The sequence below is a fragment of the Camelus ferus genome, chromosome 8 (assembly GCF_009834535.1).
Source record: "Camelus ferus isolate YT-003-E chromosome 8, BCGSAC_Cfer_1.0, whole genome shotgun sequence".
NCBI lineage: Eukaryota > Metazoa > Chordata > Mammalia > Artiodactyla > Camelidae > Camelus > Camelus ferus.
The window spans coordinates 43,583,240-43,607,989 of NC_045703.1; the positions used below are offsets into that span (position 1 = coordinate 43,583,240).

At 36.4% G+C, this 24,750-nt stretch overlaps 1 protein-coding gene across 7 annotated transcripts in view; it reads right to left on the bottom strand.

Moving 5' to 3' along the window:
- The window catches only part of PTPRK (protein tyrosine phosphatase receptor type K), a 510,442-nt gene that overhangs the window by 35,927 nt on the left and 449,765 nt on the right, over positions 1-24,750 (bottom strand). For 5 of the 7 annotated variants that reach the window (XM_014564475.2, XM_006190871.3, XM_006190872.3 and 2 more), the window contains exon 14: positions 6,227-6,365. In XM_014564475.2, the coding sequence (XP_014419961.1) occupies positions 6,227-6,365 (139 nt within the window). The remainder of the gene's footprint in view (positions 1-6,226; positions 6,366-24,750) is intronic. The other 2 variants (XM_006190873.3, XM_032484874.1) reach the window with 1 other exon arrangement.

Consider the following 24,750-nt stretch of genomic DNA (forward strand, 5'->3'; position numbering starts at 1 on the left):
TGGGCAACGGGCCTAAGTGACTTATTGGAATTTGGTCCCAGATTTGAGTTTCTAATTTTTAAATTATTTTTAAAGAGAAGCCATGAATCTGAATGTTCATGTCAAATTTCCTTATTCTTTCAAGTGGTTCTATTTTTTGAACTACTGTATGGGGCAAGTTACACATCATATTTTAGTCTAGAGGCTTCACTTTCCAAACTTACCTTTAGGCTATCATATAGGATATCTGTTCTTTGACCTACAATGTTCTTTCAATGTTCTAATATCTGGTTAGCTTCCATTCTGTCCTGCCTCATCAGAGAGACTTTTCCAGCTGAACCCAATACAATCTGCCTCAGGTTAAGTTTCCCTGGTAGGTGTTTTTATAGCACCATGTTTTCTGCCTATAATAACACTCATCACATTATCATTCACATATCCTTTAAACTGTTTTCCCCACTATGTGTTCCACAAAGGGAAGGACCATCTGTATATACCTAACAACTTAGAGCAGTATCTGGCACAAAGCAGACACTCAGTAAATACTTGTTGAATGGATGAATGAGGCCTGTTACATGTTTGACACTTGTCATTTGTTAACTCAATTAATTCTCAGATCAGCACACTGAAAAAGACATGAGGATTCTAATTGTACAGATGAGCTCATTGAGCTCAGACAAGGTAAAATATGTGCCCAAGATTAAAATTTATCTAATAAGCAGTAAAGAATGACCTAGTTCCAAGCCCTAAGCCCTTATACTATATCCAGTTGCTGACCTTTTTTTTAAATTGTCACATTACCGTCTGTACTATAATGTAAAGCACTCATCAGTCTAGGAGTTAAACATCAGTTGTATAAATTTGAGAAGAATGTGAATGTAGCACAAATGTTTTGCCATTTTAAAATTTTAAAACAGTTTAAAAAAAAGTTTAAGAAATAACTTCCAATCTTTGTTTCTTGGGTAAGAAGAAAGAATAAATTCATTCCTCAAAAAATTTGAGGGACTGCAGTAGACAAAAATAAGGCAACTTGAACTTTGGTTTAAAAATAATGTAAAAATTTTGATGATGGGCAGTTTGAAGTACATGGAAAAGACATGTTTAAATTTAGAGGCTGTACTTTAAAACATATAATTTAAAAATATTTGTGATTGAGGAAAAACAAGAAGTAATGAATTTGTCAAATACATGACAGGTAAAATTTTTCATGTCAATGAAGGACTTTTACTTTTCAGATTCACAAACCTGTTAATTGACAAATTATGGGAGAATATATGTAACCTTTGTTAATATCTGCCAACCACGCATGGCTCTAATTCTTAGACCTTAATCCTCACAACAACCCTGTGAGGTAGGCTTTAATTCACACTATTACAAAAGAAATAAAAATCAACATTACAGTTAAGTGTTTTGATCAAGAACTGACAGTTACTATGACAATGCCAATGAATGTTAGCTCAAAGATTACATCTGGTTTTCTTTTAAGTTTTACTCTAATTTATTTCTACTTTTATTTAAAAAAATCTTTAATTCAGATTAGCTTTACTAGATCTGTTTAAGCAGCTTTTAAAAACATATGTATGTGACATTTTGTCTAATTATGATTGATAATTCCAGTAACCCTAAGTATTACAACAAAGTATCAAAAGCTACTACATAGTCTAGAATATAGAAATGCTACCCATCCACTAAAAAGGCAATCCCATTCTAATATTACAGATAAATGGATGGATAATGGTAAGCTTATTGATGTTCTTTCTCATAATTAAATATTTATTGATTCCTGTATGTTTGATGTTTTGTCTCCCTCTGAGCAACCGGCATATTTAATGTACAGGACAGTTAAGCAAATCATTTTGCAACTACTTGAGTTTGACAGATGTGCAAATGACTTTCATTATCAAAGCAGCCAACAGTATAAACTTCTGCAGGTGGATATATGGATGGGCTATAAAGAGGAAAAGTGCTCCATCATTGTATGAAATGGTACAGTTAATTACCTCTGGCTTCATCACACATGATTTAACAAGGATATTATGATTCATCACAATAAGCTTGGAGTGCTGTTAGTTTACACCTGCTTGTTTTAGTAGATTTTAAGAAGCCAAATGTTTATAATATTTAAAATGTTGGCAGAATTCTGTTATAGTCATTGAGACTCTTACCAAATTTTGTTGTAAAGCTAGCTTAAATTTACCTGGTGAAATAAATACTGTGGGTTATATGTCCCATTGGATTGAATGAATACCCTGGAATTTAAGGTAATAAACTGAAAATGACCAGGGAAATAGAGTGGACTCTATTTCCTTCCCTTACTCTCCTTCCTTATTCAGAGTAGCATCTCTTAAGTATAGGATGAGCTAAGACTTTGGAAGAGAAAAAAGGAGATATGTGATACCTATATACTGTTTTGTGTAGGCTGACAGGTTTTCTTTCCTTTTTTTTTTTTTTTTCTTTTTTTGGTCTTGGTTTGCACTATTTATTATAAACAAACTCAAAATTTATTCTCCAAAAATAATTTTTAATTTCTTTGTCACTGCAACATTATGATTTTATCCACTTCCACAAGAGCATAGTATGGTCAGACCAAACGTGTTCTGAAGTTATAATTCATCCTGGATTCCTGGAAATGGGAAGAGAGATGTTATCACAGCCAGACCTACCTGATTTGCATTCTGCAAAGGCATTTTGAATGTTCTTCTATGAAAACATCACTTGGGTCACTTTGTCCAATATAACAGTGTTATGTAAAGACAGGGATTAGTGAATTACAACCACTATCTCTACTTTATCAGATGAGTGAGGTATCATATTGATAAGGTACAAGTTTGACTTAAGTAAATAAATGATGTTTTGGGCTGTAGTCTATAGCTACTTACGGAAAATTGTAAAGAAAAATTAAAAATAGCTGAACATACAGAAATACAATATCCCTTTTTAAAAAGATTAACAAATATGTTAATAAGTAAACGTTATAGTTTTAGAGTCCAGAAAAAATATATTTTTGAAACACTACCAAAATTGCAAACATTCTGGGGTTTTTTGGATTTTGGTTTTTTTTTTTGAAAAGGGATACTGCATCTTTAACATATGTAAAGTCGTATATCACCCATTTTCTACTTACAGGTAGTAGGAGTAAGAATAGTAGCTCCTCCTGGCAAGCAAATCACAGACAGTGGAAAAAGAGAAGCAATGGTGAATGAAAAGCGTGACTCTGTCACATTCAATAAAGCAGAAAAATGTGCGTTAAAAAATAAAACAAAATAAAATAAAATTTATGTTTTTTTGGTTTGTATTTCAATTTGCCCATGCATTGGTTAGATATCTTTTGCCATGCAATTAAACAGACAGATATGCAATAGAAAATAAAATTTAAAATACATAATTTGGAAAAAATAACATGCTGACATTTCTTTTATAGCCAAAAAAATTGAAAAATAAATGGATTGTGTATTTTCAACATGCAGTTAAGCATAATATCATCCAATACCATCTAAATGTCATGACAGATGGAACAGCTGTGTATAGAACTTCTATACTAAATTGACTATTTTTCTTTAGATACAAAACATAAAGATCTATTAGGTTAATATAGAATATATGCAGAATGACACTTAAATTTCTGTAAATAAGTCACTATATCTTCTTGGTACACAGGTACATACATATATTATGTGAATATATATATGTGCCATACACTATATATGCACAAAGATATTTCTACAGTAGATGTATGTGACCATGGTATCATACACAAACATTTACTGTACTGAAAAAGAATGTCAAATTGGTGTTTGGAATTATTAATGTATTCATGCTGCGCATTTAAAATAATACAGAACCAATGAAAAAATGGCATACATCTGGAAATAATTCAACAGTGATTAAATTAAAATGACATTGCGTTTTGAAAGATGCAATATCCCTTTTCTTAGCCTAAAAACTTACTTATATATACCCTCAGCTATAGAATTTTACTAAATTAAATTCCAAACCATCTCTTTACACAACAACCAAAAATACAGAGAAATTTTCTTAACATGAGAAATATACCTACATATATTATTCCCAGTGAGGGATAAAGTCTTGAGAAACTTAACAATTTCCCATAAAAATAAAGATCGTAAGAGGCTAAAATACTTTCCTTTTCCATTATTTTTATTACAAGTTTGTGTATTAAGAGGAAACTATATTATATACTAAACTGTTTAACTTTGATACTATCCAATACTGTTGTAATATCCATGCTTTGGTGTATTTATAATAAACATATTTGTGATTAAGTCATACACAATATATGTGTGACACACTACATAAGAGCAAAAGTCATTACAAAGTTTCTTAGATAAATAAGGGTTTCTTAGTTATAATATTCTATATCAGAAGGCAATGTATCTAAATGTGTAAATTTATCTATTTATAAAACTATAACTTTTCTAGTCATAGAGGTAGTGATGAGAAAGAGAAACAAAATCCCTGGCATACTTTCTAGTAGAAGACAACCAATTGAAGCATAATTATGAAAACTCAAACATTAAGCATTTAATAGAGAGGCTCATTTATCCAACCATTTAAAATATGAACCAGAAAAAGAATTTGATACATTATGCAATTTTAGAGAGTTGTCAGAGCATTTTACCCACATAAAAAAATCATGCTTAGAGATTGTTTCGGTGTACTTTAGAAAATTTATGTTTCAATTTTTTGGTAATTTTTAAAACAGATGGCCACTTGTAGATAAGGAAGGCGGCAGTAACAAGTAAGTGTTTTCAAATACGCAACAGATAAAAACGGTAAGTTTAACCCAATTCTAACTGAGCGAGGACAAAATCAGAGGCCATTTTCATGTTCTCGTATCCCATCTGAAGTGGCTGAAATAATTTTAATTGTAAAGCAAACTTGAATTAACTCTCTAAACTGTTTCATTTGGTTAACTCTCCAAATATATAAATTTAAACTAAATATAGACGTAAGATCTGAAAGTCATATTCAATGATTTTATGGATCTTGATCAGCAACTTTGTATTACTAAAATACTTAAATCTTCCCATCTCAAATGTGATGTATTTTCCAACCACAGAGGTAGACAACAGCAAAAAGAGAAAGCACTATAGGGGAAAGCACGTATGTAGCTAATTTAACACAAAACACTATAATGCATACCTAATGTTTCTAATGCAGATGTGTCTTCTCCAACATATATATCTCCAGGGGATAATTGTAAAGAGGCAATACATTAAAATAAACTCTCATGGAATCATTAAACATGAAGTATGAGTCTTATCTAAATCGTTAATGATTTATTTTGAGTACAAAATAACCAGCATAATAGTATATGATTTAATGTAATGTAAGCAACATCTTTTATTATATTCAGTATAATTAATGAACTACAAACACTTCATCAAATGATTTTAGGACTGTACACTGCAAAGAATTTTTAAAAATGTCCTTCCGAATTGTAATATTATTTAAAATATATGATTGGAAGGATTGGAGAGTTGTATTAGTTTAGAAAGCAATGCTTTATAGATAATGACATTTTATAGAATAGAAAAAAGTTCAAATTATAAAAACCGTATACTTTGAAAGGTTTTCTGGTAGGTGTATACCTTAATCTCCCAAATAGAATTCAACTTAAATTCCCATAGGTCTTAATATCTTCATATAATTCCAGAAGATGGCGATATTGGTTGATATAGTATAAAAAAAGACTAACGCTCAATTTAAAAACACTGACTGTTCATATTAAAGTGCTAAAATCAGTGAATATTTAATATACAATTTCATAAAATAATGTTATATTTTTCTCATATCTTATCTGTAGCCAACATTTAGAAAAATAGAGTAAGAGTACAAAATAATTCATAGACCATAACCCAAGTATCATAGAAAACTTATTTTGCCACTCTTAATAGATAATACTTCAAAATATAAGATACAATAATATCTCAAATAACTCTGCATTTGAGGAATTTAAATTCATTCATTAATATCAAGTTTAAGATGACAAAACATACACGTTTATATTCAAAATTAACTTGCAAATAACTAATTGCAAATAAATAAATTCTTATTTTATTTACAAAGCATGAGAAATAGACTCAGATGCTGGCAACACTGTTCAGATTCAATTCTTCTTGTTTGTTCTAATTTAAAAGAGCTCAGGGAAACAAAAAAGTGTTGGAAAACTAGTGACAGTGACATATATGATAAGTGAGTGGGACGGAACAAAATCAGGTCTTACCTCTTTTTTACAATTAATACGACAACCAGGAGGAGGATGATGAACACCAAAATTCCAGCACTAATTCCTGCTATTTTCACCACTCTGTCTGTCTGCTTGGCTGGGTCTGGAATCACTTCTGGTTCTTCTGTTGCTGCTGCTAAATGAATCAAAAAAATACGTTACTGAAAGCAGCTAATTATCTCAGAGAGGAAAATTATTCCCAGCTAAAGATTACTACAAAACACAACTTACTTTATTTGAATAAAAATAACTGGAAAATAAAAATAAAGTAGCAAGCTAAACTGCAGCATGAGAGATTTAGGGTCCAGATAAGGGAAACATTTTTTAAAGAAAGATTTTGTTAACACAAAAAATAAAATAAAAACCTAGAAATAACTGTCAAATGGAACGGTGAACTATTTTTCTCTAAATGTCCTTAAAAGTCAGAACACATGATTTTTAGCAAATAGTACAGTGGAAAGAGATGGGGTCAGATTTAATGATTCATTCCTTTATCATTTTATTCAACTAGCACTTCTCCACTCAAATACAAGGTGCTGTGGTTGGCCCTTTAAGGTGGTGTCAGTGACACTTGTCTGGGACACAAGAGGTTAGATTAAATGCTTAGTCTAAGTGCTGGGGTGTGAGTTTAGGATGTGATATAAAACATTTGAGACGAACATCTGGTTTTGAGGAAGGCAAGAGTAAGCAAAGAACAAAGGTATCAAGGTATATTTCACATCAAGCGATATTTCACATTCTCAACAAATAAAACCCAGATAATAAACTTAGGAAACAGAACTTTAAGAAGATACTTAAAAAATAAATTCCTCGTGGATAATTTGCTAATTCCCTAAAAAGAATTACCTATTTTTCTACATTTCAATCCGTTCTTCTCTCTCTTGGCTTCTTTAGCCCCAACTTCTGTTTTTACCCTCATTTCTGCATATTTAAATATCTGCTCCAGTTTCCCAACCAGCCACAGTCTCCCCTCAAAGGGGACTGACACAAAGTTAACTTTTAATTTTCCCAAGTAGGAAATGAAAATGTACTGATATAGCTAATATTGATATCATTGCACAAAATGGTAATTTAAAGGTAAACTGGTAGGAAACACAGTTTGAAGAAAAGTATTAGGTCACAGTTAACTTTGTAAAATAACTTACTGTAATTGTCTTCATTTATCTTATTTCAATTGGACAGGACAGAACTTCCCCATGGCCCAGTATTCGGTAACTATCATTCTCAAGAAGGAAGAGCAAGCCTTCAGTTCATTTCTTCTGGGAAGCAAGGGGGTTTTCCTTTCTGACCTGACACTCTGTATATCTAAGCTTCAGGGAATTTCCAGTCTCACTAATTATGAATAGAAGTAGTTCAATGCTTACCACATTTCAAACTACGTATAATGGTTCAATTAAAAAGAAACAATCATGTATTAAATACATTGGAGATCTCTTCTTTCCCGAGAGCAGCTTTAGAAATACATACATATAACAGTGTGTGTGTGTGTATGTATACATATGTATGCATATAATCATATATAATAAAAACAGGTGGAGTATATTTCAAAGTTGGATATGAAGCTAAAAAGAATATATTGATTGTTTGTAATTCTCAAATTGTATTGGTTTGGTACAGTTACTGTTTGAAAAAGGGAGAATCTTTGATGTAGAAATCTCTAGAAAAACTTTAGGGTATGCAACAGATCATCATTCACTATTGAAAGCTTACTCTCAGAAGGTTCTACATTACACCTGGCTTTCAGAGGGCCGTGGTTATGATTCCTTTGTGATTTTCTGATGTATCTCACAGAATTAAATTTTCTGAAATTCTTTGGAAAATCATTTCTTGTTAGATGAGGTAAATATATTTTAATATACCATTTAAATTCAATCAAACACATACTTCTACAGGATAATTTTCCAAAGATATTATGCTGTAAGAAGCATATATTATATTTCATTAGAATCTTCAGAATTGCTAGGCTGCACCAGAGGCAGACAGCTCTCAGAGTATACACAGGTGCAAAGGAAACTATCATCATGAAGTATGAACAGCCAGCCTTAATACTAACTGGGAGTCATAAATTTTATAACAAAACAGACATGTAGGTGATGGATAAACAATTCCAAACACAGAGGACAAATTATTTATTAAAAGTTTTATTAAAAACATGGATTTGTTAATGAATTAACCTAAACATATTTCCAGGAATGAAAAGCCAAATCTAGAAGTAAATTTCTGACCAAAGATACTGATAACCTGGCAGGTGTATTCAGGGTGCAAAGCCGTGAGACGTTTATAGTCTATTAGGTAAAACAGTGTTACTACTTTAAAGTCATTGTCTATATGTCTTTGTTAAACACTGGACTTTAATTAATATTTACAAAGTGGTTAAGAAAGAAAAAAACACCAAGTTCATTCATTTGGGATGGGCAAGGGTGCTTACTTGTCATGATTACAACTCTTGCGCAAAAGAGTTGTTTGTCAATGCTTCAAATCATTGTACATCTTGAGTACAGAAAGCTAAACATGTTCTCCAGAAACGTGACTTAGTGGTTGTTTCTCTTTGATTGTGAATCCTTTTCAAAGTCTTCAGCTGTCATTTATATTATTTTATTATTATTATTATTATTACTACTAACTGAAATTTTATTAAATGTCTGCATAAATTTATTACTTAAGATACCTTAATCACATATATTTCTCTAAATTTTTGCCCTGCTAAACCAAGGAACATAAATATCCTGTTTAAAATCATTCAAGCTTAGAAGATTCATTAATGGAAACACAAGCAGTAGCCCCTAAGTAAGCATTTTCTATTTTCTTCAAAGACAGCAAAAAGCTATTATAGTGACTGCACCCCTGAGCCCTGTTCGTAATTTATGCACATACACAAAGGCAATGTGGAGCACCTTTTTCAGAAATGTTTTCCTTTGCCATAAATCTTTACCTTTTTTTACCTGCCAAAGAATATGCAAAGAGTCCCCAGTGTTCTGAAGCCAAGAGCAGCATAATTCTTTAGAAGTGGGAAAAAGACTAAGGTAGTATTTTATTTTTATAGAACAAATTTATGAGATGCATTTTTGGGCAAAAATAGCTAAAGTAACTTTATAAATTGTGTCCTTGCTCCTACTACTTAAAAATAATTTACCTAAAAAGTTTAGGTAAAAAATATACAAATACTTTAAAAAGACACAGATCTACTTAAATATTCAAATTATTTAATAGCTATAATTATACAAAAAGTTTTCCTTTTCATGATGGAGATTAGAGATAGAAGCCTCTAAGTACAAGGTATCAGGTGATCTCACAGCAGCTTTAGGGACACCATCATCCTACAGATTTTGCAAATGCTCCAGGTATTTCACTAATGCTTTCTTTCCTCTTCAGTTAAAATTCTGGAAGATCATTCATGCTCACTTCCCAATCACTACTTAAAATCCTGTAATCAGGCTTATGCCCCTCAAAGCCACCAACCCATCATCACCCAACTAATAATGACTTATTAGTTACTGAATTCAATGTACACTTTTCTTGTTTCATGTGACCTCTTGACAGCATATGACATTGCTGTCCACTCTTTCCTTCTTGAAACGCTTCTTCCCTGGGGCTTCCATTACTTGGCCATCTCCCAGTGTTCCCATGACTCTGGCCTCTCCCTTCCAGATCTTTGTGAGCCCCTCCTTGTTTTCCTTAAAAAATAGGTGCCACTTTGAGTTTCCCAGGGACCTGGGCGTCTTGACACTGTTTTCCGTACTTTCTGGCTTGGTGATTTCATCCACTTCTAACACTTCAGTTGCCATCCATGCTGAACACCCTCAAATCTACACACAGTAGTCCCCCTTATCCAGTTTCACATTCCATGGTTTCAGTTACCTGTGGTCAACCATAGTCTGAAAATATTAAATGGAAAATTTCAGAAATAAACAATTCATAAGTTTGAACTTGCATACTGTTCTGAGTAGCATAGTGCAATCTCCTACCATCCCAGTCCATCCTACCCAGGATCTCCAACCATCATCTCTCTCCTGAGAGCCAACCATCAACATTGTCATGGCTTAATGATCCAGGATCAACAGAAGCAGATGACCCTACTTCTGACACATGGTTAGAAGATCAACAGCAGCCTAGCGCCAAGACACAATGCCTATGCCATTCACCTGGCTTCATCTCATCAGGTAGGCATTTTATCATTTTACATCATTACAAGAAGAAGGTGAGTACAGTACAATAAAATAGTTTGAGAGTGGGAGAGAGAGAAGGAGGGACAGGGACAGAGAGATAGAAAGAGAGACAGAGACTACATTCACGTATCTCTAACCAAGGGCTGCAACTTGAACTCCTGACCCACGTAGTCATCTGATTCCTGTTATATGTCTGTGCTTCAACATAGGAAAGTCACCTTCAATACACTATGTCCAAATCTGAACTCATATTCTTACCTTCACACCAATTCCTCCCTCAGTGTATCCCCTTTCAGAAAATGACACAACTTTCTACACAGTGTTCATCTGTCTTCTTACCTCTAGGATTAGCATACAATTTATCATCCAAATTAGAATGCTTTTGAAAGTGAAGAGGGGTACTCTTAAAAATCATGACAGGACAAAAGGCAAGAACTGTCCTGGGCAAACTGGTATGAATGATCACTTTGCTTTTTTTCTCATACAATTAGTTACAAAGTACTTAGTTCTTCCCAAATATCTTCTGTCTCTACATTTTCTATTCCTGCTGCTACCACCTTAACTCAGGTCAACATTGTCTCTCACTCAGATTACACAGCAGGCACCCGTCTTAGTTCCCTGACTGCACTCTCTGCCTAATCTACACCAAACCCCCATGCTGCAGCACGTAGTATTTCTAAGACTTTAACTGTATCACATTACTCTACTGATTAGAACTCTCCAACGGCTTCCCACTGCTGTTAAGATATAGTCCATGAAAGCAGGTACCACGTTTATTTTAATTACCATTATATTTCTAGTAGGACCTGGAAAGGACCCACAGTACAAAGTATTGGTTGAATAAATGAAAGAACAAAACTAAATCTGCCTATGGTAGATTATAGTGGCATAAAGAAAATCAATTGTCTTAAAAAAATACAAGGATATATTTGACCAGACATATATTTTATTTTTGGGATGTGCTGGCATAAAATGGTACACACATTTCTAAATTGCCTCTAGAAACTTCAAGTCCCTCTGTTACCATTCCTTCACAAGGCTAACCTTTTCTACCACCTACCACCATCTACCACCAAACCCAAGGGCAGGGACATTCCAGCATCATGGAAAGTACAAGAGATTTGATATCAGCAAGACTCTATTTTAATTCTTAGCTCCTTCTCTTATTTGTTGTGTGGCAATAGTAGTTAGCATCTCTTAGAGTTAATATTTCATCAAAAAGTAAAAATAATACCAGTGCCTATGTTACATAGCTTTTAGAAACAGTAAGTGACATAATGATGGGAAACGTTTTTTGTAAACTGTGAATCATTTGTAGTGGAAAGCAGGAGTAGTTTCTGCTGCTTTGGGTGGAGATGGCCTAGATGTTAGCCCCCTTGGGCCCATCATATAAAAATTAAAAATTGTGACTAGGGGAACTGACATTATTGAAAAATAGTTTTAAAAAAATCTTAGTAGTCTATTGTATAAATATATAATGATGAGTTTTGTAAAGTACAGGTTATTAATTAAATAGTCTGCCGCGGTGGATGTCTAAGCCTTACGGGCATCTTGAAGTATGAATTATTTAACTCAGGGATCCTTTGAAGTCATTTGCTTCATCATGTCATATGATCTTATGAAACTTGTCTAGTTTTAGATTATTGAATTAAAACAAGGGTCTATCACAGTTTAATACCGGTGAAAAATGAAAACAGCTATATGTCACACATTTTCCTTAAATGGTAACTAGAATATAGTTTCTGTTCTTGTTTAATAAAAATATGGATATTATCTGAAAATTTCTGATGTGGAAAATAACAGTCCAGAAGCCTATGAAGGCTTTTAACAACTATGAAATAACAGTATAGATTAATATTACAAATATTTAAAATTAATTTCACACTGCTTCAGGCATCTTCTTGTAGTCTTAGATTCTCTAAATTCCTTTTAAACCACAGTTCAAAATGTTATATAAAACCCTGAAGAAGTAATAGAAATACTTTTTTAAAAAGCAAAAGAAATAAGTATCACATTTCAGGAATGTACTTAAAAGTCAAAAACCATGTAAAATACTATTTTTTCCTTCATAGTAATTTAATGAAGGGTAAATATTTTAATTACACATATAAATTTTTCACTAAACTTCCTATTTCAATTTATCAATTGGGTAAATAGAGCCTTAGCGTGTTCTCTTACTTCTTAAACACGATTGAGTCTGTCTGCCAAGTTATCCCTGAAATCTGTTCTTAAGTCTCTCTCCCATCTTCTTACTGCCTCAGATCAAGACCCAGTTATCTTGTTTTTTCACTAAGGCTTTCTGCTTCCCACGTAGGCCTCCTCAGATTTACCCTGTATACTGCCACGTAAATGAGTTCTCTAAAATGCAAATATGATTAAATGACTCCTTTAACTGCCTTCCACCCAAAAGGAAAAGCAAAAGTTCTTGGTATGACATATAAGGCCTTTCAAAACTAGGCTCTAATCAACCTTTTCAATCTCATCTGCTGACAATTACTTTAGGGTATCATACACTCGAATCATTTAAAAGCATCAGCCATTCCCCAAATACTCAAATACTCCTCGATCTACTCCAAGGTTTGGCAAACTGTGGCCCCAGGGGTTGTATACAGAGATTTTGACTGTAACCATTATATGATTGCAAGCATTCAACTCTACAGACAATGCCAAGTTGTTACTGATTCAACATACCCACCAGCATTGTACGTAAAATCCATTTAAATTACATCTTAACACTTCATATTATCTGACCTTTGTAATTTCTGCCAATCCCCTGATAGAAAATGATATATAATATGTTTTTGATTACTAAAGTTATCTTTTGATGTGCTTACTTAAATTATTTATGCCTATTTTCTTTTTTATACCTATCTTCTTTTATACCACTTCTTTTCTGAAGGGCTTGGTGTACAACTTTGACCCATTTTTCCATTTGGTTTTTTTCTTTTTCTTATTGGTTTACAGTAATATTTTATGTGATATGACATGGCTCCCTACAGAGTGTGGCGGGGACACAAGGAGACTCCCTGAAGAAGCAGTGTTGTGCTTCTGACAGGGCAGCGCGCCCAGCTCAGGCCATGCTCCCTGAGAAGCCCAGGGTCCAGCGGACTCAGCATCCAGATAATCCTGGTACCTATTTTGTGAGATCTGACGGTAGGTCCTTGGAAAGGGAAAGGTGTGAAAACCATCTGTTTCCTTGAAGGTGAAGAGGGAAAGAGTCCTCAAAATCCCCGAGGGGTTAAATCAGGAATGAAGTGCAATTAGAAGCTGAGCCTAGTGACTTGGAAATACTGCCAGGGATTAGTGATCTACCAACAGGCAGAGTGAATGAATGTGGAGGAAATGGCTTTTGAGCTGGGCCTTGGGGATGATTCCGTTAGCAAGGCAGAGGGAAGGGAAAATGTGGTCCCAGCAGCCAGCAGAGCCTGAGCGAAGCGGCAAGAAAGCAGGGCAGGCTGGGGAACGTGGGGGTAATTCAGCAGGACTGGCGGCGCAGAAAGCATGCCGGATGGGAAGTGTGGCAGAAGAGAGTTTTTAAAAACAGATTTATTGAGGTATAATTTACACACACTATAATTCACCCATTATATGTGTATAATTAATGATTTCTACTGAATTTATAGATTAGTGCATTCATCACCAAAATTCAGTTTTAGAGCAACTCCATCATTACAAAAAGATCCCTGGTGTCGTCTGCAGTCTTTCGGTCGTGCTTACTTTCACTTCACAAGATGGGTTTGAGGTCCATCCATGTTGCATCATGTACCAGTGGCCTATCCCTTTTGATCGCTGAATAGTAAGCCACTGACTAACTATAACACTTAAAAAAATCAATTTACCAGCTGGTGGACATTTTGATTGCTTCCATTTTTGGCTATGATGAACAATGCTGCTATGAACATTTACCTACAATCCTTTGTGTGGATGTTTTCATTTTTCATAAATTAGGGTTGCCAGATTTAGTGAGTAAATGTAGATGCCTGAAACCGTAAGTCCAATCTATTTCACCTGCTTTCACTAATCAAGGTCGTTTTAAAACTTAACATGTTCTCCAAGTGGCCTGTAGCCCAAACAATAGTATGTTTGCCGGACTTGTTTTCAAGAAACTTGGAATCAGCTGCATCTAATTCAAGCTAAGCCAGTTAAGACTGGATAGGACCACTGACCCTTCAACTGGGCATGTGCATGTGTGAATTTTTTTTTTTTTTTGAATGTGCACAGGCCTGTAGCCTGCACAGAATGACATTACTGCTCCCCACACCTCAGACCTCCCTGCTTCTTTACTGGTTACCCCACAAGTACTCGAGCTCCTTGCCTTCGGGGAGGCAGATTTGAGATTTGTCCTGAAATCTCCTCACTTGGCTGCATTGTAAATAAGTCATATCTTTGCTGCAAGACTTCGTGTCTCAGCAGTCTGATTGGCTGTGCGTCCAACAAGTCGAGGCAGCCAGGAGGTAAGTCCAGACGGGGCTTGTGGCCATGGCTCGTGGGCCGCCTTCCAGTCGTGAGAGACCCTGTACATTCCAAGCGCCTGCCTGGTCCGTTTGCTCCAGGGACCATCCCCTGGATTTCCCTAGTGAGGTGTCACCGACCTTTGGCACTTAAATTTCATTTTGCAGCAAAAAAACCCAAAACAAACAAACAAAAAAACAGTTTTGGGGGACTGGGTTTGGAAGACATCTTTTGGGGGAGTAACCTCATTAAAGAAACGCAATCCTGACCAGGTCGTGGGTCGGAGGCCCTCCTGGCGGGACTGGGCAGGCAAATATGAATGGTCACAACTGTGGAGGCGCTCCCTTCCTGGGTTAGAGGCCTGGGACTTTGTCTTGGGGTCTTGTTTGTCCAGGTCTGTCTATGTCTGATTGTCTAAATTGTTAAGAATTGGCTACTGGGGTTGAGCTTCTTGGTGCCCAAGGAACACCAGGGAGAGAGGACCTGTAGGGAGATTTTGTTGCTGCAGCTACCTGGAAGCAAACCAAATGGGAAATGTTAATTAAGTTCCTCCTTGCAGCCCTCTAGGCTGCATTCTCCAAAACTGGGTGACTTTCAGTTATGAATCCATGGAAGAGAAAGAAAAAGATGGTCTTTTTTGTAATACTGCATGGATACAATGTCCTTCAGACTTAGGAGAAAAACAGCCTGAAAATGGATCCTTAAATTACAATACAATTTTGCAATTAGATTTATTTTGTAAACAGGAAGAAAAATGGGATGAAATACATTTTGTACAGTTTTCTATTGTGTCAGAATAAACCTGTGCAAATAAGATGTAAGATTACGGCCCAACAGGAAGGGAAGAAACCTGTTTCACTTGATTCTAATGAAAAGGAGGGAGACTCGCTGTTAATTCCATCATCACTCTTGCCTGCTCCTCCCCCACCCCCATACGGTGTTTTTTACAGCCAACACTTGAGCCACAGCCTCAGGCTCATCGCCAAACCCTTCCCCCAACCCTGCCTGCTGCCACTCTCGGAGGAGCTAGGGATGGTCTCCCCCTCATACCTGCCAGGGTACTGGATTTGGCCAGGGAGCTACCCAAGCTCAGGTGGGGCAATATCCCTTAAGGCAAGTGCCGATTGGGCATGTTAGGCAGTTTAGGTAGAAATGAGCACGGGGCGGGGGGAGAGGGAGAAAAAGAGGGAGAGGAACAATCCAGAACACAAGGAACCTGAGCTGTCAATTAACCAGAGTGCAGGGAACCTGAGCTGTCAATCAATCAATCAATCAATCAATCAATCAATCAATCAAGAAACTGGGATATAAAAACAGGAAAAACAACGGAACGGCGCCATTTTTCCTCTCGGAGTGGCCTGCTCCCAATTCTCGAGAGTGTACTAGCTTTCACTATTTTTTTTTTTTTTTACTTCACTAATAAAAATCTTGTTTATATCACACTTTTTTGTCTCTCATCAAAAATTCTTTTTTTTTTTTGGTAACTAAGAACCGAGGTAATTCTCATTTTCCTTTTCCCAGTAACAGGCATGTGAATGATGAAACTGGGCAGCTGACGATCTGGGTCCACTCCCTCTTTTCAACTTCAGATTTACTTAATTGTAAGAACAATATGCCAACTTATAGAGATGACCCAAAGAGAATGGAAAAACTTTTCATCGATTCTTTGCAACCCATAACCTGACCTGGGTAGATATTCAAAATTTATTAAATACCCTCCTCACCTCGTAAGAACGTAGGATGGTGCAGGACACAGTCAGGGAGGAGGCAGATGGGCTTCATACAGAAACCCTGGAAGCCCTGGCACAGGCTGCTGCAAGTGTAGCTGGACCAACAGTGGGTCTTAGTTGGGATGCAATGCTGGGGAGAGGCCAAACCCTGAACACTATCAAGATCGAATTCTTGTGGGATTGTGAAGAGGGGCACCAACACAAAGAAGCCTTGATAAAGAACAGGAGGTTCATAAAAGAAACCAAATGAAAATCCTTCAGAATTGCTAGAATGGGTTTTTAAAGCCTATAGGCATATATAGATATAGACCCTAAGGCCCCAGAGAATTTAAAAAGACAGTGAATATGACTTTCATTGGTCAGAGTGCCCCTGATACCAGAGGAAAGTGCCGAAGGTGGAAGGGGCTGTAGGGAAGCAGATGTCTCAATTTGTTGAAATTACCTTCAAAATTTTTCGATGGCAGGTTCCTTCCTACACATCCTCTCCTACATTTGTAGGAGCTCCCTACTGTACTGCTCCCCCTCACATAAATACCTAGTTATCTGTGGACAGTTTTTCAATTGATCCAATGGTCTACAAAACCATCTGCCCTATAACCAAATTACATAAATGCAAGAATTCAGATCCCGAATTTTCCATTATTTTCCAAGAGGCAAATACTGTGCTGATATAAGATGGTTTTAAATTCCTATAGCTCTACAGTATGTTGTAATATATAATGGGCATGTTTCCATGCCTCGTCCTTTTCTCCGTGAGCATCTTGGCTGGTCTTTATATTTTGCTATGGGTAACTTCTTCAGATTAAAGTCCAGCTAATAAATGATCTCTTCACTTCGTCAAAGCTGCTGTCAAAGTAGTCCACGAAAAGAGTTATTTTTAAATTTGAACAATTGTGCATCTCTCCCTAAAAGTCCCATTTGGCTCTTTGCAAATGATTGTTTATTTAGGTACTCCTGATAGCATCTTGCTATTTTTTTTTTTTATTTTTGTTTCTTTAAATATTTTGTGCACAGCTCTTAGCTCTTTGGTATTCTGTACCTGACAACCCCAATCCCTGCAGTCCTCTGGGAATTAAGATCTGTTTTTTCTGCTACCTCTCACAGTGAGTTACTTTCATTAATGCTTGGTGACCTTTGATTGTGAGTTAATTGTTTTATGTTAGTCTGTGAGAATCCTGCAGACCTAAATTGATTACGCTTTCATCTAAAAAAAGAGAACTTGCATCAGCTTCTGCCAGTAACCAGGAGGTGACACAGGACTCAGACCACCTCTGCACCCCTCAAGAGGACCAGCTCTACATTTTTGTTATAGCAAAACCACTGATCTGGGTTTGAGTCCCAGCTCCGCCACTCATCAGCTGGGTAACCTACAGTAAGTTATTTAACCACTGCATTCCTCAGTTTTCTTATCAGTAAAATAAAAATGATAGAGATATTTGTGTTCTAAGTTGATGAAAAGATGATTGTCAAAACACATAAAGTCCTTAGGACAACACCTGGTGCAGAAGCCTTCAGTAATTGTTAGGGTATATATAATTAAACTCAGATGAAACTTTCTCCAAATCTGGATTCCTGAACCAGAGCCAATATGGGTTCAAATAAACAGCATCAAATGGAGAGAGGTCTAGTATCTAAAAACACAGAGATATTAATGTTACTCTTCACCACTTATCACATATTTGTGATACCTCAGGGGTGCAAAAGACTGCATTAGGCTAAAAACCAGGAAGATGAACAAATGCTATTCTTTCAGAGAATATATAATTTAGAAGCAGAAAGATAAGTACTTAAATAATTGTACTTAGTAGCAAAATATGCCAAGTCCCGAAAAGAGGAACCACCAGGTTCCTGAACAGCGGCATAAAACAGTATCTGGTTTGCTGCCATCCTAAAACATTTCTTAGAATCATTCAACATCAAAGCCCAACTCATTCTTAGATAAGGAAAAAAACTCAGAGCAGGTAAATGGCTTTTTCATGGTTCCAATACTAGCTACTGACACAATTAAAATCATAGTTCATGCTTCCTGACTCCTGTCTAGCACCTTCACTTGGGAGACATGTGATTAGCCACTTATATTAGGAATAGTTTTTTTTTTTACCACTGTGAACTCAGAGAGATCAGAGAAGTATCAACTTCAATCACTACCTAAACAAAAAAAGGAATAAAGTTAGAGAGCAAGAAGTACAAATAAACTAACAGTCAGATCAAATCCTTTCTAGAAAAAAGCAGCCATGAGTAGATAAATGAATGGAACCTTACATCCATGAAGAAGGCATGGGCTTCCTTCCTTTCATTAATAAATTGTCCCTGGCATGTGCCTGCCACATTTCTAGGCTCTCAAGATTCATCACTGAACAAGACAGAGAATATCTCTGCTCTCATGCTGTTTACATCCCCGAGTTGAGAAGCAGATGAGACACAAGTAATAAGCATCATCTGATAGTGAGAAGTTCTATACTACGAATTACAATAAGGAATGAGATGGAAGACCATGGTGACCTCTTTAGATTTGAAGGTGAGGGAAGACTTCTCTTAAGAAAACCTGGAGGTGGATGGCACAGCTTTTTACTGAGAAAAGGAATAGTGTATTATATTAATAGCAAAATATTTTGAATGCCTTGTCTAGGAGTTCAGAGATTATGGAGCTTTCTAGTCGACCAAAAAAGTTTTTGTTTTTTTCCCCCCTAAACCTCAAGTAATAAAGGAGATAAGAGAATAAGAATAGAGTGGAATTAAAATTAACTTGGGGAAGTAGAAAAATAAGAAGATGAATGATATAACGCTATAACCCTGGTGAAAATGAGCCAGCCCACCTACCAAAGGAAGTGGAAAGGAAAGTGTAAATGATAAGGAACTACATTTTCCACAGACTGATTATTACATGTGGGACATCCAAGTAGTGGTGGCCGATGGAGAGTAAAACAGATTGAGCTGAAGATTATGGAGAAATCAGAGAAATAGGTTAAAACAATGTTGGATCACGCATGCACACACAGTGTCCATAGCAAAGTAGGCTACAGTACAACTAAATCTGAACCTTAAAGTGACATGTTTATAAAGTGATAAATGTGGATATCTGGAGTTGTTAGGGGAAAAGCTTCACGATAATGTCAGTGATTTTTTTTTCCTCCTATGAACTACAAAATCAGGAAAGTCTCTTCTTCAGGGAAAAAACTGGAATATAAAATTCCAGGCATTGCATTTAATTAAAAAGCAAATGCACTTGACATTTTTGTTGGCACAAAACTCAAAGCGACAGAAATGGCCTAGTCATCCATACACCATTCAGAGCACAAACAGGAGACACACACACACACACACACACACACACACACACACACACACACACACGAATGTAACAGAATTTGAAATATCAGAGAAAGAAAATATCAAAATCTTTAATGTAGTGCTCAAATTATAAGGCTGTGATGTGATCTAAAATAAATATGACCTACTTTTAACCTATTTTCATTTTCCTTATTTGTAAAGTGGAGTTAAGATTAGCTGCTTTTTGGCTGCTTCCAGTTATGAATTCTACTTTCATTTTCAGCAGGTCATTTTCCAGCAAGGCTTTGAAAATTCATTAATCTGGCATATCTCAGGAGAACACACAACACGGTTTAAATCATATTAATAGAGGTTGCAGTGCAATTTTCACAGGTGTTTATTTACTAAATTAGAGACTGCCTTAATGTTGTACAGAGGAGCCAGATTAAAAAGGGATTTTGAGTTCCAGCTTTTTCCAAGATAATTTAGAATAAAGTCTAAATTATTAATAAGTGTTTTAGAATTTGAGATTGGTTTTAATCCTAAAATATCTTTTGGCCTTGAGTGAACAGATAGGAGCCACATTTTTAAATGGTTCTTGATGGGCTAAAATGATCTAAGCACCGACTATATTTCACAATTTCTACTTCTCAAAATATCTAGCAGAGAACTAAATCCAAGATAGTTTAATCAACTACATTTTTGCCCACTTCTAGATAATAAAACTTTTTTTATACTCAAAGTCCTCCTCTTGTGTAAATAGGATCCTTTCAATAAAAAATTTCTATCTCTTCAATGAAGCCTTCCTCAGTCCTTAAATCTCTTAACTGAATTTCTATGCACTTATTGGTTCTATTTCTTATCTGTCCTGTAAATCACAGCCTAACTGAGGTAGGGTGGAGTTTTAAGAGGAACCAGATTACCATTCACTGATTATATGAACTTGGGGAAGTTTGATATCTTCTTTGAATATTTACCAGTTTCTTGTATGAAACAGGGCAATTATATTCTTTCACACATATTCTGAGGATTAAATGAGATAATCTTAAAGAAAGCTCAGCAAGATTTGTACCCTGTGTGTTTTCCGTATCTTCTTTGAGGGCATACATACAACAGCATCTCTTTCTCTGGCAAAGAGCAGGGATTCAGGAAATATTTGATCCCCTAATCCCTCGTTTGCCTTATAGATTTAACCACCAATAATCTGTATGACACTGGGAAATTGAGTTTTATAGTGTAAATGCAAATAGGCTACTTAACCTTTTGCCTACTCTTTTAAAAGGTATGTATTTGGGATAAATTCCTTCTCAGAAGAAGAATGTCTGTCAGTGGTGCCCTTCAGCTCTCCCGTACTCTGAGCAATATCCTTTTCTCCTTTATTCCTGCTTCCTATTCCACTGTAAACAATTTTTAAAACATTGTGGGATTTTGTTTGTGTTTTGTCTTTTTGCTTTTGGCCATCCTAACTTTTGGTCCCTTACCTTTCTTCCCTAAAAATCCAGTTCTCAGCAGTCCTCAAACAAGTGGTTTCATTTTTCTTTGACCTTTAGTATATTTGCTTTTTCAATTACCTCCAAGTTCACTGAATCCACTGTTCACATAACTTCTTCCACTTTACTGCTGTTGACTGAAATAAATGCACAGCCTAAAAGTTGAAAGTTATGTTTTATTTGGCAGGAGGACTCGAGCTGGAATGACAGCCTCTCAGATCGCTCTGAGGGACGGCTCCGATGAGGTAGGGGAGGAGCTAGATATACAGGAGTTTTACAACAAAGACCAGGCATTTGGAACAATAAAAGATTACTTGTTAACTAAAGAAAACCAGGCATCTCAAGTTAAAGAATTTATAGCCCTTTTCTATGTATGGGAGGAAGCAAACATTTGGGCTTTTTGAATTCATTCCTTTGACAAGCACCTAGCTATCTAGGGCCAGTATCCTGTCCTTTCTTATTCTGAGTCCCTTCAGGGTGTGCCATTGTGAGTGGCTGCAGAGGCTGGGCTGCAGGCTTGTCTTCACTCACGGGTGGCGGCAGCCGCTGATGACTTGATGGTTTCAGGATTCTTTGTTTACTGATATGGTTTGCAGTATTTTTCGCTCACACTGTTCTAAATTCCTTAAAACTGGTTTCTAACACCTCACTGCAAATGAGTTCTGCTACTGTCAAGGACTCCTAGTTTATGCAGAAAAAGAAAAATGTGTATTTATTCTGAAGAGATCTCTGAGGCACTGTCCCCCATATCACCAGGTCCACAGCTCAGTTCCCGGTCCTCCATACTCCCTGGCAGACCTGCTCTTCCTGGAAGATGTTGATCAACTCCTCTTCCATTAATTTCTATGTGAACTTGTTTTTTTCTCCTGGGCTTTGCTGAGTCTTAGATTTTATAAGCATATTTCTTCTTCAGTCCCCCCAATTTAATATGATTTTTATATTTTGGGGATATAGAAAGCCAAATGTTTTATGGGAAATTTGTGCTTTTTTTTTTTTTACAACGTTTACACGTACTTGACAGATCACGTGCTACATCTTGTGTCTAACCTTAGCTACTGGAGAGTATAATGTGAGAAGCTGAGATCCATAAAGATATTCAATAAACTGTTGATAATAACATCATGTGCATTTTAAGAATTATTTCAAAATTCTTAGCTGAAGATTGATTTCTAATTGCCTTGACCAAAAACAAGGCAAGATTAAAAGTGAAGAATCAGGTGAAAGGACAGGCTCCACTCTATTTTTCTTAGCAGTTTTTGCAAATTCCTTCAATTTTGCAAGAATAAACATTAGTCTCTCTTCCAATTTTTCCATTTCCTTCTTTCAACTTTTCCTTTCATTTCCTCTGGATTAGGTTCCCTCGGTTTGCTCCACATCTCCTTTCCATATCATGCTAGATCTATGAGTGTCTCCAAAAAACCTAGTCTTGACTCTGCAGAAATCAAGAGTGGCGGGGGGAGGTACCTCACACCAGCTCCCCACTCTCACCTGCACGCCCCTGTTGCATGTGTGGTTTCCAGGATGCATTTAACAGGGTGAACTCGCAAAATTTTACCCACTACTCTTTCATCAGAAGTAGACCCAGGTCAAAGGAATTTGATCCAAATTAGGCCATGAAACCTGGCTCTGTTTCTCCCTGGTAGCAAAATGAACGAGCACTGGAGAGTGTGAGTTCTTTTGTGAACATGCAGATCTCAGGTAGTGCAAACTATTTGATCCACCATGGACACGTTTACCTACTACTAATGGATACTAGGAATAGGTAGGTCTGATTTTACTAAATGGTGAGCCCAAAAACATGCTGAGAGGAGACAGAATCTATCGTGGGTTTCAACTGTGCTGCATTCAAAGAAAAAAATATTCTCTTTGTAAGGTATCCTTACACCATACGGAATTTAATAAAGGAAACCAGCCACAATACAACTCTCCCTGGAAAGGAAACTGCACTGGAATTAGGTTCCTCTGGTCATGATATTATAATACACCTCAATTTACCTTCTCAACATCCTCTAACCTGCCTCACAGACCTGAAGAAGTGGAATGTTTGGCCCAGGACTGAGAGCTCAGGTTTGTAGCGTGAAAGAAAGATGCCAAGAGTGAGTGACACATTCTTCTGAGGGCATATTTGACGGTTTCTGAAGGAAGGAATAGTTCTAAGAAATAGTTCTCAGGTAGTTCTAAGAAAGGAATGGGGAAGGAAGGAGAGAGGGAGTGTCCTTAAAGGAAGCCTCTCCCAGAAGGTCTGGGTAGACTAGCCTACATGCTTCTCACTGATGGTAAAGGAACTAAGTACACTTAAGTCGGCTAGAAGTCCCCTATTCATCCCTTCTTCACCATACAGTCTTCCTTCAGGACAGGACTTTGAAGAACCATGTCCCATGTGAACTATTTAATCTGGTGGAACAAAATGGGGTGGGTATATGGGTGAGAAGGGATCGGACTAATTTGCTCCATATTCTTGGATCTGAAAAGCCATCTGGTTTTTAAAATGATCAGCAAACTGTGACCTTAAAATTCCTCCAGTTTCCTAGTAACATTTTGGGGAGAAAAGACAAGATTAATGGTTCCCTATTATGTTTGTGTTACAATAAATGTATAAATTTAGTAACAAGTTTGAACATGCGATATTTTCATCGTGTATAAAACTAGAACTACATTTTAACTGATAGCTAAAAACGGCTAGAATTTACCAGAGAATTTACAGGGAATTGTAGGCAGCACACCACAGTAAGAATAAACATTTTTGACTGTTCTGCATAACTAAGTGAAGAGACCCACTTGCAAACAGAAACAGAGAGGGTGTCCAGCTATAATCAGTGTTCTAATTAAACACAGAGAAGAAGGCAGGGAGCCTCTATCAGAGATTAGTGGTTATCACTGTCCTGGGAATCTGTGTGACCTAAAAATGTATACTGAAACCAGTACCCCTCAGTACCAGCACCACCAGACAACCTTGGACACATTGTTCTGTAGTCCTTCCCTACTAACTTCTGACCTTGAATCTACACCTTGCTAAAGTTAAATTGTATCCATTAAAACTCTTTGGAAGCTAGATTTTCAGCTTCTTACTTTCTCCACTTTTCTCCAGCCCTAGACCTGGTGTTGCTACCTTTCTTGTCCTACCTGTTGCAGTTAATTTTATGCACCAACTATGACTGGGCCACAGGTGCCTCGTTATCTGGGTGTGTCTGTGAGGGTTTCCCCGATTAGATTAGCATTTGAATCAGAAGAATGATTAAAGCAGCTGGCCCTCCCCATGTGGATGGGACTCATGCAATCTATCCAGGCCTCAACAGAAAGGTAGAGGGAGAATTCACTCTCTCTGCCTGACTGCTGAGCTGAGAGACACAGATCTTCTACCTTTGGCCTGGGACTAGAATTTACACCATTGATTCTCTTGGTTCTCAGATCTT